General features: G+C 48.9%; 1 protein-coding gene across 16 annotated transcripts in view; it reads left to right on the top strand.

Moving 5' to 3' along the window:
* The window catches only part of MACF1 (microtubule actin crosslinking factor 1), a 341,407-nt gene that overhangs the window by 272,937 nt on the left and 53,804 nt on the right, over positions 1 to 14,666 (top strand). For 15 of the 16 annotated variants that reach the window (XM_082421741.1, XM_082421742.1, XM_082421739.1 and 12 more), the window contains one exon: positions 14,379 to 14,540. In XM_082421741.1, coding sequence (XP_082277867.1) covers positions 14,379 to 14,540 — 162 coding nt within the window. Of the gene's footprint in view, positions 1 to 1,677; positions 7,554 to 14,378; positions 14,541 to 14,666 lie in introns of those variants that run through there. The other variant, XM_082421743.1, reaches the window with a different exon arrangement.

Genomic DNA, 14,666 nt, shown 5'->3' with positions numbered 1-14,666 from the left:
TGTAAGACATTTTGCCAGTCTTTTGGTTGCTTAATTCTGATCACAGGCTTCAGCTGACACTTCATTTTTGCCAAGGACCTCTGTGGCTCAAGTAAGCCTAAGGCTCAGCTTACCATTGCCAGATCTCCATACACCAACTATTGGCTTCACTTACTGTCTGTGTATAGGACAGAAATAACTTTTCCATAAGTTTTACTACCTGTATTGATCACTTGGTCAATTCAGTAATTTTAATAGACTTTTTTTCCTTCATAAAATCAGAAAATGACCATCACAAAGGGAGCAGCATACTACATCCCTTCAGATACGCAGCTGCCTCTGGTGGACAGTTTCGTGGGTTGCCCTTTGTACTTTAACAGTCACCAGGTGACTAGATGGCTTTTCTTTTCTTTTTATAAATTTATTTATTTATTTTTGGCGGCTTTGGGTCTTCTTTGCTGCGCACAGGCTTTCTCTAGTTGCGGAGAGCAAGGACTACTCTTCGTTGTGGTGTGTGGGCTTCTCATTGCAGTGGCTTCTCTTGTTGTGGAGCACGGGCTCTAGGCGGATGGGCATCAGTAGTTGTGGCTCGCGGGGTTGTGGCTTGCGGGCTCTAGAGCGCAGGCTCAGTAGTTGTGGCGCACGGGCTTAGTTGCTCCGCGGCATGTGGGATCTTTCCGGACGAGGGCTCGAACCCGTGTCCCCTGCATTGGCGGGCAGATTCTTAACTACTGCGCCACCAGGGAAGTGCTAGATGTCTTTTCTAAAAGCCTGAAAGCTGTGGACGGGATTGTGGGCCACTTTTCTCTAGTATTTTCCATCTTGAGACTTGAAATACCCATGCTTTTCAGCTGGCCCCAAGGAGCTCAGGTTTCCTTGGATGTGCCCAGCAATAAAGGAGCCCAGGTATTTGGGCGTGGGGCACTGCTGCCAGCATCTCCACCGTCGCGCAGCCCCCCCAATTCCCTAGTCCTCAACACCATTCACATCTGTGGGCAAAGAAATCCTGGTGGGGGAATGGAACAAGACCTGACGTACGTGAGGAGCCGAAGAGAGAAGGTGCTGGAGTTTATCCAATAACTTGGTCCGAATTTAAGTGCCAGGTTTAAGGCTGGAGTGTTCTTGGGCCCGGCAGAGGCGCGCTAAAGGTGACATTGGAGGGACTAGGGACACCCCTTTGGTGGCAGAGCCGAATCCGGGAGCGATGCGGGCGGCATCGCTACCCTGCCGGCAGATGGGGCCCAGAGTGGCCCTCGCCAGAGCCGGCTGGCTGGGGGGCGGCGGGAGCGCCCCTTCTGGGTTCGCTCGCCCTTGGGCTAGGAGCCCGGCGGGTTGGTACGCGGCGGGGGCGGCGGGGGCAGCGGGGGCCCGGCCCGCGGCAGGAGGGCGGGGCTTTCCTTTGTCAAGGGATTTGCGCGGCGCGGCCGAGACTCACGCGGGTGTCGCTCCCCGCCCCTCGCCCTCTCGGGGGGCGGGGCTCTCCCTCCGGCCCGGCGGGGCGCGGTGGGCGTGGGCCTGTGAGCCGAGCGGCCGGCGCCGGGCTCCCTCGCCAGGAGCCGCGGAGAAGCCCCTCCTTCGGTGCCTCGGCTTCCAATCGCCTCCGCCGCCCCCTCCTTCCCGCTCGGGCAGCTCCCCGCCGCGGCTCCGCCCCTGCCCTCCTCCCCTAGCTGGCCGCGTCGCGCTCCCCGGCGTCCAGCGGGGCTGCCCGGGCGGGGCGGCGCGGGGAAGGGGAGGAGAGCCGCCCGCCAGCCGAGCACTTCCAGCGAGCGGCGGGCGAGCGGGCCGCGCGGCGCGAGGGAGGAGGGCTCGCCCCCGCTCGGGCCGAGCGGAGCCTTTTGTTCCCAGCCAGAAGTTTGCATGCCGGGACCGTGACAGCTGCGGGCGGGGAGGACGGCGGGGCCGGCGGCGGCGGAGAATAGAGGCGGCTGCTTGACATGCAGCCCGCGGCGCGGCGGCTGCGGGCCGGGGACGGGAGGCGGCGCCCACAGCACGCGGGACTCATCTGCCGGAGGGACAAACTAACTTCCTGAGCGCGGGACCGGAGGTCGGCGCGGCCGGGAGCCACCTGCCAGCCTGCGGTGAGGCAACCCTGGCCCTCGGGGCGCGCGGCACGGCGCGGGGGAGCAGCGCTGAGCGAGCCCTTCCGAGTGACCCTCGGCCGCCGCTGCAGCCTGCCGGCCTCTGAAAGGCCCGGCGCCGGGCTCCACTCGCCTTGTTTGGCGGCCACGGCGCAGGGCTGTTCTGGGAGCCACAACAATGCCATGATGTTTTGGAGACAGGAAGCCCCAAGCTGGCCGCGAATGAAGGACTTCCTGTGTTTAAAGTTGCAGGAATATCCGCCGACCAGCCCAGTTCAAATGCAAACACCCGAACTAGGGAGGACGAATGGCTAATTCAGACCAGCTGGACTCTCCAGGGCTGGAACTGAGGATAAAATGAAAGGAATTCCTAGGGAGCTTGGGCCATACTTGAAGACCAGAGGGGCTGTGCCATTGTTATTAAAGGACACAATCGATATAAATCCTCTGCTTCCAACTCTGCTTGGGTGAGAAGTGAGTGGAACTAGATATTGAATAAGACTTGTCAATATCAGATGATTTTTAACTGACTGAATTGGAAAGAGCAGTGCTCTTAAAAAAACAAAAAAGCCATAGAAGGAATTATTTTGTTTGTTGAATACATTATACCGTTTATCTGCCCGCAACTATGAGGCTGCTAACCGGTGAGGAAAAAGCTGTTCTTCTTAGAGCGTCTCTCAGAATGGTTTCAAAGTGGGACTTCCAGGCCTTTCTGGAGGGAAGTTCCAATTGGTGGTTTGAGGTTACGAACATGTAAAAGGATTTTTAACTTATGCAGAATGCATTTTGGGGGAACCCGTGAGAAACTTTTTAAAGGCTGATGGTTCATCTTGTTTGAAAAATATGGGTAAGCCACTCAGCAGGCCAGACTGTTTAAGGCAGAACCCCATCTGCCTGGGGAAAGGAGAGGAAGAGGATGGCTATATAGAGGATTGCTATGTTCCGCAGCGATCTATATATGATACAATGAGGATAAATGAACAAATTGACCAGGGGTCAAAGCTTAATCAGACTTCAAAAAGCACCATGGAAAAGATAGAAGGAAGTAGTATATCCAGCAATGGTACATTAGGAGCAGCAGCTAATGTTTTTGAATCCAGAGCACCAGAAGGCAAAAAGTTGGATGAGAGAATAATATTTGATGCACTAAAGCTAAGCAGTGATGTGCAGAAGTCAGCACCTGTGCCACCCAGAAGGCGGCCAAATGCAGAACGCAAAGACAATGTTAACAGGAGATCATGGAAGTCCTTCATGCCACCGAATTTCCCAGAATTTGCAGAAAGGATGGAAGCTTCTCTCAGTGAGGTGTCCGAAGCTGGTGCTTCAAATCCTTGCTTGCAAGAGAAGAAGGAATCCAGTTCTGCATTAACAGAAAGTTCTGGTCATTTGGACCACAGGGAACCTCAGTCAGAGTCTGTAACTCTGGAACATGTGTCCAAATCCATAGGTATTCCAGAAGGGCAGGATGTGAAAAACTTAGATGGAGATTGCCAGGACTTCAGATTTCAGCAGCACAGTGAGATCTCTCCACGTGAATTCCAGCCTCTAGAGTCAGAAGCTGCAGCAGCAAGTGGTAACACAGATGTAACGCAGGAACACACATTCTCAAGTGCAACCTGGCCCAGAGCCATGAAAAGTTTGGCTAAGGGAGGCTTTGGCGAGAAGCAGCACCCCCTTCAGGACACAGGTTGCACTGTAGAAATGCCACCTCTCTCCCCTTGCCTGAGTGAAGAGCTGTTGGATCCAGAGTTGCATATTGTCATAACCCCCAGCCTGAGAGAGAAAACAGAGTCTGAGCTAAAGTTTGAGGAGGATGAGCGATGGATCATGATGGAGGCTGAGGAGGAGTGGGAGGAAGAGAAACTGTCAGAGAGAGGAAAGACTTTTCTAATGGCAGATGAGGAAAAGAACAGCCTGGCAGATGTTTTCAAAGAAAGAGAGCAAGCAAACACTGTAGCAGTGGTGGAGGAAGGAGCCGACTGCTCAGCTGCTGTCTTGGGGACTTTTGACCCCCTAGCTCTTGGTCAGATCTGTTGCTCTGATGACCCACAGCCAGCTAAGAACCTTTTGGCGTCTGTTCTCAAGGATGCATCTCTTGATTACAGTTGTGTTCTAACAGGTGAGAGTGCTGTAGGAGAACTGAGAAACAGAACTGCTCAGGGGCTAGAGGGTCTTGTTTCAGATTTAGAAAGCACTGTTGGTCCTGCCAGTTCAGAGCAGCTCTCTGACACAGATTCAGTGCAGATGTTTCTTGAACTTGAAAAGGAGTGTTTATGTGAAGAAGGAGTAACTCCTTTAGTTGAGCTGGAGACTCAAGCCTCTTCTGAAGGGCTGGCCCCATCCCAGGATGCAGAAAATTCACTTGTAATTAGTCATTTTCCAGGGGCTGCCTTAGAAAAGGAGCATGTAGGCCTTTTAAATGTAAGAGCAAAGGACTCTGATCCTGGGTTGGATTGTGACTATTTTAATGCCCTGGATTCTTCTCAGGTGCCTAATACTTTGCAACTTACTGCCTACTCTGATACCGTGAGGGACGCTTCCGCTGTTAGTGAGGAGGAGGGTGAAAAAGTGCCTTTTAGCCCCGAGACTGCAGGGGAATTTAACTTTAGACACCCGGCTGATCTGGAGTCACCGGGAAAGCCAGACCCAGGAGGATTGTCCAACTCTGATCACAGGGCTTCTCACGAAGAAAATGTATCAGGCTTTGAAGCCAAGCTGGCCAAAGAAAATGGCAGTTTGTCCCAGCTGGACTGTAGTGAAGTTGAGGGGGATGCCGAGGAGTGTGTGGAGAGAGTCCCTCTCAGTTCTGCTGTTAGCTGTGAACTAATAGATGTTACCTCAGGATCTGAAGTAGAGGCGTTACCATATGATTCACATTTACTAACAGATGAGATTCATTGGGAAGGTGAGAAAGGAGCTGTTAATCAAGGAAATAACAGTCTGACTTCCTTGGGAGATGTGGACCTTTGTGAATTGTTGTTCGTGGAAGGAGCTTGTGATGAGGATGGTGAAGCACAGGCACTGGGTTATGATGCCAGGCTGGAGGACCGAGCCCCAGCACATCTTCCTAGAGACCTCCCAGAGTGGGTCTCCCAGGATCTCCAGAGGAAGTCCCCAGAGTCGGAGATCCTGAGTCTGCACCTGCAGGTTGGAGGACTGGGACATAGCAGAGATGGAGTGGAAGCTGTGAATGACATAAAGCCCAAGCTGAATGTGGCCTCATTGGAGGGAGGGGAAACAGAAATGAGAGATTCAGATGCATTGCTAAATATCCTTCTGGAGGAACAAGTTACCAAGGCTAGTAATACGGAACCAATTTTGGAGGAATGGATACCCATCCCACAAAAGCCTGACCCAACTGCTGCAGTGCCCACTGTAGAAGAAGATGCCCTAGATGCTGCAGTGCCTGCCCCAGAGGGAACTGCTGTAGCAGCTCTTACAGTGCCCTTCCCAGAGGAGGATGTACCTGTTGTTCCAGTGGCCAGCATGGAGGCACATGTCCCAGCTGCTGCAGTGTCAGCCACAGAGAGGGCTGCTGCCCCAGCTGCTGCAGTGCCTCCTCCTGAGGGGACTGCTCCACCTGCTCCAGTGGCCATCACAGAGGAGGATGTACTAGCTGTTGCAGAATCCTCCCTGGAGGGGACTGCCCCAGCTGCTTCAGTGTCCACCCGAGAGGAGCCTGTAGCCCCCACTACTGCAGTGCCCACCCCAGAGGAGCCTGTAGCCCCCACTACTGCAGTGCCCACCCCAGAGGAGCCTGCTGCACCCGCTGCTGCAGTGCCCACTCGAGAGGAGCCTGCAGCTCCCACTGCTGCAGTGCCCACCCCAGAGGAGCCTGTAGCCCCCACTACTGCAGTGCCCACCCCAGAGGAGCCTGCCGCACCCGCTGCTGCAGTGCCCACCCCAGAGGAGCCTGCTGCCCCAGCTGCTGCAGTGCCCACCACAGGGGAACTTGCAGCTCCCACTACTGTGGTGCCCACGCCAGAGGAGCCTGCCGCCCCAGCTGCTGCAGTGCCCACTCGAGAGGAGCCTGCACCTCCCACTACTGTGGTGCCCACCCCAGAGGAGCCTGCAGCCCCAGCTGCTGCAGTGCCCACCCCAGGGGAGCCTGCAGCCCCAGCTGCTGCAGTGCCCACCCCAGGGGAGCCTGCAGCCCCAGCTGCTGCAGTGCCCACCGCAGAGGAGCCTGCAGCCCCAGCTGCTGCAGTGCCCACCCCAGGGGAGCCTGCAGCCCCAGCTGCTGCAGTGCCTACCCGAGGGGAGCCTGCAGCCCCAGCTGCTGCAGTGCCCACCCCAGGGGAGTTTGCAGCCCTAGCTGCTGCAGTGCCCACTCCAGAGGAGCCTGCCGCCCCAGCTGCTGCAGTGCCCACCCCAGGGGAGTTTGCAGCCCCAGCTGCTGCAGTGCCCACCTCAGGGGAGCCTGTCATCCCAACTGCTGCAGTGCCCACCCCAGGGGAGTTTGCAGCCCTAGCTGCTGCAGTGGCCACCCCAGAGGAGCCTGCCTCCCCAGCTGCTGCAGTGCCCACCCCAGAGGAGCCTGCCACCCCAGCTGCTGCAGTGCCCACCCCAGGGGAGTTTGCAGCCCCAGCTGCTGCAGTGTCCACCCAAGAGGAGCCTGCCGCCCCAGCTGCTGCAGTGCCCACCCCAGGGGAGCCTGCAGCCCCAGCTGCTGCAGTGCCCACCCCAGGGGAGCCTGCAGCCCCAGCTGCTGCAGTGCCCACCTCAGGGGAGCCTGTCGTCCCAACTGCTGCAGTGCCCACCCCAGGGGAGTTTGCAGCCCTAGCTGCTGCAGTGGCCACCCCAGAGGAGCCTGCCGCCCCAGCTGCTGCAGTGCCCACCCCAGAGGAGCCTGCCACCCCAGCTGCTGCAGTGCCCACCCCAGGGGAGTTTGCAGCCCCAGCTGCTGCAGTGTCCACCCCAGAGGAGCCTGCCGCCCCAGCTGCTGCAGTGCCCACCCCAGGGGAGCCTGCAGCCCCAGCTGCTGCACTGCCCACCCCAGGGGAGCCTGCGGCCGCAGCTGCTGCAGTGCCCACCCCAGGGGAGCCTGTCGCCCCAGCTGCTGCAGTGCCCACCCCAGGGGAGTTTGCAGCCCTAGCTGCTGCAGTGGCCACCCCAGAGGAGCCTGCCGCCCCAACTGCTGCAGTTCCCACCGCAGGGGAGGCTGCCGCCCCAGCTGCTGCAGTGCCCACCCCGGGGGAACCTGCTGCCCCCACTGCTGCAGTGCCCACCTCAGGGGAGCCTGCCGCCCCGGCTGCTGCAGTGCCTGCTGTGGAGGAAGTGTTCCCTGCTGGCGTACCCTTCCAGGGAGATACTGCCCATACTGACTCAGTGCCTGTCTTAGAAGAAGGAAGTCCTGTTGTAGAGGAGGCTTCCCCTGCTGGAATGTGGATCAAGGAGGACCTTGATTCCCCAGCATTTGGAATGAAAGAGGTGACTGGCACAGTGCTGCATGGGAAAGTGCCTCTGGCTGCAGTTGATGGATTAAATTCAAATGAGGTAATTGTTGCTCATATTGTTGGGGAAGGATCTGGAGAGTAAAGTGAGATTTGCAAGTTCTCTGACTTGGTGGTGATTAGAAAGGGCACAGATTGTTCTTTCTTTGGTTCTCTTTGGGGTGTCTGGGCTTTTCTGGCCTTTTTTGGTCTTTTTATTGAGTTTATGGGGAAAATGTGTTTTTTATCTGCTGAAAAACTTCATAATTCAGACTCTCTCATTGTTTTTAATTCGGACATAAGCAAAACCCAAAGAAAACAGGGATGTAAACAGTTTTTGGCTTACATTTTGAAAAAGATTATTAACAGGAAAGGGTGATTCTGCTTTTGAATTTTACAATAAGCATATTCTTCCCTAAATCAAGAGGCTGCTTATTCATCGGTGATGTCAGCAGTCAGGTAGAAGCTAGAATGTGGACTTTGGAGTGAGACCTGGAGTACTTTTTAACCACTCTGAGACAGTTAAATGTCCTGAGGCTCCAGTTTCTTCATTTGTTAAGGCAGAAGAACCCTGTGAGGGTTGTGAGGATAAAATGAGATAATCCATTCAATGCATCAAACATAGAAGATTTCAATTGCTATCAATATGCTCCCCCCTTTCCTTTATTTATTTATTTATTTATTTATTTATTTATTTATTTATTTATTTATTTATTTATGGCTGCCGTTGGGTCTTTGTTGCTGCTCATGGGCTTTCTCTAGTTGCAGCGAGCGGGGGCTACTCTTCATTGTGGTGGCTTCTCTTGTTGTGGAGCACGGGCTCTAGGCGCACGGGCTTCAGTAGTTGTGGCACATGGGCTCAGTAGTTGTGGTTCGCGGGCTCTAGAGCGCAGGCTCAGTAGCTGTGGCGCAGGGGCTTAGTTGCTCCACGGCATGTGGGATCTTCCCGGACCAGGGCTCGTGTCTCCTTCCTTGCCAGGCGGATTCTTAACCACTGTGCCACCAGGGAAGCACCCCCACCCCCTTTCCCTTTCAAATAGATATGTTGGTTAGTTGGAAGAATTCACCAAGGCGGGTTGGGGGAAAGCCATATATAGATGTGTGAATAACAGTTTTTTAATACAAATGTGTGTTTTTAAAAGCCTAATAAGGCACAGTAATATTTATGAAAAAGAGGCATTTTAGTCCTCTTGTCAAACTTTGTATCCTGAAGCAGTCACTTTTCCTTTCCTGGACCTCTTGTTTCTTAATCCATAAAATAAGAATTGGGCTGATGTCCTCCTGGGTCTCTCTTAGCTCCAGGATTTTGAGACTCCTGATGTTAGAAAACAGAATGTGTTGTGAACCCTTTTCCCAGGTTTCCTATCCTTGAGCATTCTTAGTCAAAGGATTTTGAGAGTGGCAGCTTTCTACAGTTCACTGTCCTGTCGTCATTTGGTCGCTGGTAAGGAGTGAAGGAGTTAGAAGTTTAGTCAAATACAGTCAGGGGTTACTGAGTGAGGAGGTGGTTTTGATTTTACACCATCCCCGGGACCCAAAACAGTGCCTTCTTCGTAGTATGCCTTCCCTGTTGCGAGTGGATGAATATTAATCTCCTGAATATCCATGGATGCTGCAAGAAAGATGGGTTCACCCCATTGCAGAACCTTTCAGGGCAGCCTTAGCTAGAGGACCAATTAAACATGCAGCTGCCAGCAATGAAAAATCATCTTGATTGTAGGCTATAAGCCGTCAACTGTGCCACAGATCCTCCTGCTTAGCTGAGTGGTGGTAGTGTCACCTGGGCTTCACCAATTATTTTGTAATTAGGCATCCCATCAAACTAGAATGCATCACCTTTCAGATTGAGGAATTTGATTCAGTTTTCTGAGTTTTACTGAATTTGGGATTGACACTAAGATCCCAGCAACCTATCCAAAGTCACCAGCATTCTTGATTATACAGAATATTTCTAGTATAAAGCCTACAGCACTAATCAATGAAATATAGGGATTACATTATAAAGAGCCAGTCAAATCTGCATAAAGGAAGAATATTCAGAGAAACTCTTAATATCAGTCTCTGGGATCTCTGTTTCCCCATCTACAAAATGAGTAGGTGGGACTAGGTAATCTCTAAGGATCCTTCCAGCTACAGGAGGTTGTCATTTTATGAAATATTGCCTGATATAAATGACAGGAGAAGGAAATAGTAGCCCAGCTGCAAAATCTGTGATTTAAAATGAACTGCTTTAGATCCTCTGCACGTGTATGTACAAATGTACACATGTATACATGGTTAAAATAGATATAAGCTTTCCAATAGCAGTCACAAGAAGGTTTGATTGAGGAAACAAAAGGCCAGAACTTGCTTGCTATTTCTGTAGTGGGGTCCTAGGCCCAGTAAGAACAATATGTGGTTATTTAAGCCCTCTCCTCATGTATAGACTTCCTTAGTCTTATTTCCAGTCATTGGTTCAATGGAAGAAAAAAACGTTTTGTATAAAACAGTGGTTCTATAAAATTAAAATTTGCCAAGAAAGTCTTTTTAAGCAAAAATTGGGGAGCCCCGCAACTTCAGTTCAGTGTTTGAATACTCAGCTGATCAGCAGAACTTTTATGGATTTGTTTGCTTTCTCTAACACCATTTCTATGCAAGGGTTCATTCATTTACTGGATAAATATTTATTGTGTAGCTACTCTGAGCCCGGCACTAGGGCTTCTGCAGTGAATAGCATCGGCATGGTCCCTGCCCTTGTGGAACTTATACTGTAGTAGGGGAGGCAGACATTAAGCAAAAATGACAAAAATACATGCTTACAAATGTGGCAAATGCTTTGAATAAAAAATAAAGGTTATAATGAGAAACAATAGGGGTATTTAACTTCAATTGTGGTGTCAGGGAAGGAATTTTAAAACTAAAACCTGAAGGATAAGTTACTTAGTTACTTAGAGAGTCAGAGGGAAGAGGATTCCAGACAAAGGAAATGGTAACTGGAAAGAGCTTGGCATGTTAGAACTAAAAGAAAGCCAAGTGGCTTGACCACAGTGAGCAAGGGTTCTGGAAGAGTGCCTTGCAGTAAACCTGCAGAGTTAGGAAGGGGCCAGATGATGCAGGGGCTGAGAAAGAAGTCCTCAAAAGGATTTCTACCTTAAGAGCCGTAAGAAGCTATTGAAAGATTTTAAGTAGGGGAGTGAAATGATTTCATTTACGTTTTTTAAAAGATGACTCTCAGCTTAAAGATAGAGAAAACTGGTTCACACTGACAGTAAACATTCTCAACATTATCCGGGGTTTATAAATCTCAGATTTCTTTTGTCTTATATTTGTTAGTTCATATTATGATAATTGACGTGGAATACAGAAAACACAGAATGGTTTGCAACTTACAAAAAAAAATCACACTGGCTACTGTGTTTAGAGTGGATTGCAGGGGATCAAGGACAGAGTAAAGAAGCCTGCTAGATTACTACAGTTGTCCAGGTGGCTTGGACTAGAGAGATGTCAGTGGATTTGAAGACAATTGGATGGATCTAAGATACAGTTTGGAGGCAGAATCAATAAGACCTGATAATGGCTTTCATATTGGGAGGGAGTGAGGGGGAGTTATCAAGGATGGCTTCTAGTTCTGGTTTGCACAACTGAGTGGATGGGTGTTGGAGGGTGGAGGGAACAAAAAGTACTCATTAAACCGAGAAGGCATCTTGAGACCAAAAAAGGAGGCAGGTAGCTCCATATAATCAGTGGATCAGTTTATTGTAGGGTAACTTACAGTCAGGGTGGGATCAGACAGACAAAAACTCGAAGCATTTGCAGCTGCACTCTGCACCACCCAGGGGGCCACTGGGACAATTCTACAGTTAACCTAGGGTCTGGGGTTTATGGGGTGGGGGCAGCAGGTGCTTGGAAACAGGACGTGCATTCCTAAGTCAAGATTTATGAATGCGTACTAGTCTCATGGGTGCCAGGAATATATGTCAGCGAAGGTTTTCATCATTGTTTGGGGACTAACAAAACATAGGGGCTACTGGGTCCTGATGATTATTAAACAATATCTATTATCTACAAAGCCCGTGACAACAGAGAAGTGATTTACTGTACGGTACAGTCCTGGGTTGGGTCTGCAAAAGGACAGGAGAAGCTCTAAGGGCCCAAAATGGCGTCACTTATGCTCACAGCCATACAATGGGGGCAGTAGTAAATTGCTTAGGGAAGAACAGATTCGGGGGAGAGGAAATTAGCAGGTTCTGTTTTGGAATGGTTAAGTTCAAGATGCCTGTGATTCATTTGTATGGCAATATTAAGCAAGTAGTTGGATATCCAGATTTGAAATTCAGAAGATATATATAAATTTTAGAGTGATGAGCATTTATCATGGTGAATATTTACAGCCATAGGAATGGATAGAATTGCCTAGAGGAGAGTGTGGAATGAGAAGAGGGCTCAGGACTGACATGCTACTCTTATCCCTACCCCCAAAGGCTAACATTTGGAGATCTAGAAGAGGAAGAGGGCAAAGGACATCAAAAAAGGATCAGTCAGGATGCAAACTGGGAGACTGTGGTGTTACCAAAGATAAAAGCATTTGAAGAAGTTCTTCGGGAAGTTTTCTGTTTTCTATCCCTGTTGCATCTTACAGCCTTGCAGTAATTTTTACTAGTGTTCTGCTCTGGGAAATGTCTGCCAGCACTGGTTAGTTAATAACATGGCACAGTCCCATTGAAATAGTAAGGAGCAGGAATTTAATGTATCTTAAAAGCACTGGTTTTGTACAACAACTTTACTTGGGCGCTGAGAGAAAGGAGCAAGTGTTTTCAAATTTACTTTCTTTAACATTCTGTTCACTGGTGTTCAATATAAGTATTTAAACAGTACTTAGTATCTAGAGGCACTTTCATATATTTTTAAACTTCTGAGGAAAAAAATGAGACAAATACCCATTCCCTGTCAACTTAATCCATAGAGTGGACATGGGAAATGAAGTAACCTCTAATGCTTCTATGTGAAATGTTCACGAACAAAGTAAATCCAAATTTTAAGAAAAGAATTCGCTCTGTTATATGAAAGAGACTGTTAAGCTATTTAAATTTTATTTTTGCTTTTCTGTGTCATTTACATCGATAGCCAGTAGAGCTTCTTGCCAGAAGAGGAGGTATTCTCTGTGTTGCCCAATACATTAGGCCCTAGCCACACGTGGCTGTTGACCCGATGAAATGTGGCTAGTGTGCTTGAGGAACTGAATTTCTAGTTAAAGAGCCACAGGTAGCTGTTGGCTACCATATTGGCACAACAGAGATGAAATTAAATCAGTCATAGCATGAGACAGGATTTAATTACTGAGTAAAAGGGGGCTCTTCGGTGTGGACTTGACATCTTCTCTCTGTACCTTAGGCATTTCTGCTTTCTTTGCCTTTCCAGCCCCTGCCCCACAGCCATTTTGTTGCACTCAAGCAGCTTAAGCCATAGGAGTTGTTTTTCCCCCTTCTGCTCCGATTTTTCTGCAGTGAAAACATCTTTAACACAAAATAGAATCATAGCACTTGCGTTCTCTGGGAACCATGCTGTCGGAGTAACAGTCATTTTTAGCTGAACTGCCTTGTAGTGTTGCCTAACAAAATATGGTGTAATCGGATTATAGTGTAAAATGAAGCCCACTGGTGAGTACCTGTATAACCTTCCTTTTTCAGTGTTCCCTGGAGCCTTTCCTCCCTGGTGACTCACTTGTTCAGCCACAGACCACTCTTGCTAGAATCAGTTTCCTAATCCTAGTGTGATCTGTGGTCTCACATAGGCCAAAATTAGTCTTACCCAAACTTATAATTTTCTTTTACATTTATTTTTGTCCTCTTCGATTTTCTGTCATTCTTTGGCTTTAATTGGCTCACCTGTCTCACTGAAACTGAAGGAACTTTTTATGGAAGAGAAAAGAATGGAAATAGATCTAGACTAGTGGAAACATGGCTCATTTTATCCTCTGATAATTGAGAGAAATCTGATCTTAGGGACAAATATTTATCTCATTCTTTTCCTTAATACCATTAGAGTGGCAAAAGTACTGTTCTCTTGTGACTCTTTGTTTCCTTTTAGAAAGTTCCAAGTAGTAATGGACCTTGACTGCGTTAGAAAGAAACATTCACATTGCTTGTTGCACTTGTTCATATTGTTTTAAAATTCCATTGTTTCATGGTGAACATGGATATATAGTATCATTGTTTTAAAAATATTTTATGTATACCTGCATCTTACTCAGAGTAGGTGTCTGAAGTTGTTAAGGACATCTCCCAGTATTACTGGCCCATTCCCCTTTGTAATCAGAGGAATACTATTTCAAGATTATTGGCCATGTGTGGTCTCTGGCCTTGGAACAGAATGGAGTTAAATAGCCACAGGGGGATTAAGCTATGAGGTTGGTGTTCTTCACACTATTAATATGTTTTGGCTAATTGAGTTATTAGTCCAAGTCAGAGAAGAGCATTGCATGTATCAGTGGTCAATTAAAGCTATTCCCCAAGGTATTTTTAATCTTAAATACTAGTCAGTCTTCCCTTTTAGGACTGATATGCATCACACTTTCATGATATCTTGAGGCTGGTGCTGCTTTTATTCTCTATAGCTTTTTGCATTAAAAATTAAGAAGATTAAAAAACAAAAACAAACCATGAGTCATTGGGTTAAATGCCTAAGTAGTGCTGTAACTCTCTGTAATTACTTGTCCGTAAGAGAATGTATGTATTGAAATATGAAACCACATGTTTCCTTGATACTTTCCCGTACAAATGGCTTGTTTTCTCTTGTTATTCCTGGCCCTCCCTTGTTAAATCATAAATCTCCCAAGAATAACCAGTCACTGTGTGGTGTAGAGGATCTCATTGCCTTTAGATTAAATCTTCTTTGGCTTACAATTATCTAGATGTTTCAGAAAGAACAGGTGGATCCTCTTCAGATGAAACTACAGCAGGTGAATGGACTCGGCCAGGGCTTGATCCAGAGTGCCGGAAAAAACTGTGATGTGCAGGGTTTGGAACATGACATGGAAGAGATCAACGCTCGGTGGAACACATTGAATAAAAAGGTGAGTGTACTGGGAATGGAGGGCAGAGAAAAGAGACATTGCAATCTCTGGTTTCCCTGGCACCTGAATGCAAATAAAAATTTGCAGTTCCAATCTGTAGTTACAAAAAGGGGTGAGTAGTCATTT

The sequence above is a fragment of the Balaenoptera physalus genome (genome assembly GCF_965194825.1).
Source record: "Balaenoptera physalus genome assembly, chromosome: 1".
Taxonomy (NCBI): domain Eukaryota; kingdom Metazoa; phylum Chordata; class Mammalia; order Artiodactyla; family Balaenopteridae; genus Balaenoptera; species Balaenoptera physalus.
The sequence above is the reverse complement of the archived record's forward strand: the minus strand, read 5'-3'. Positions and strand labels throughout refer to the sequence as shown.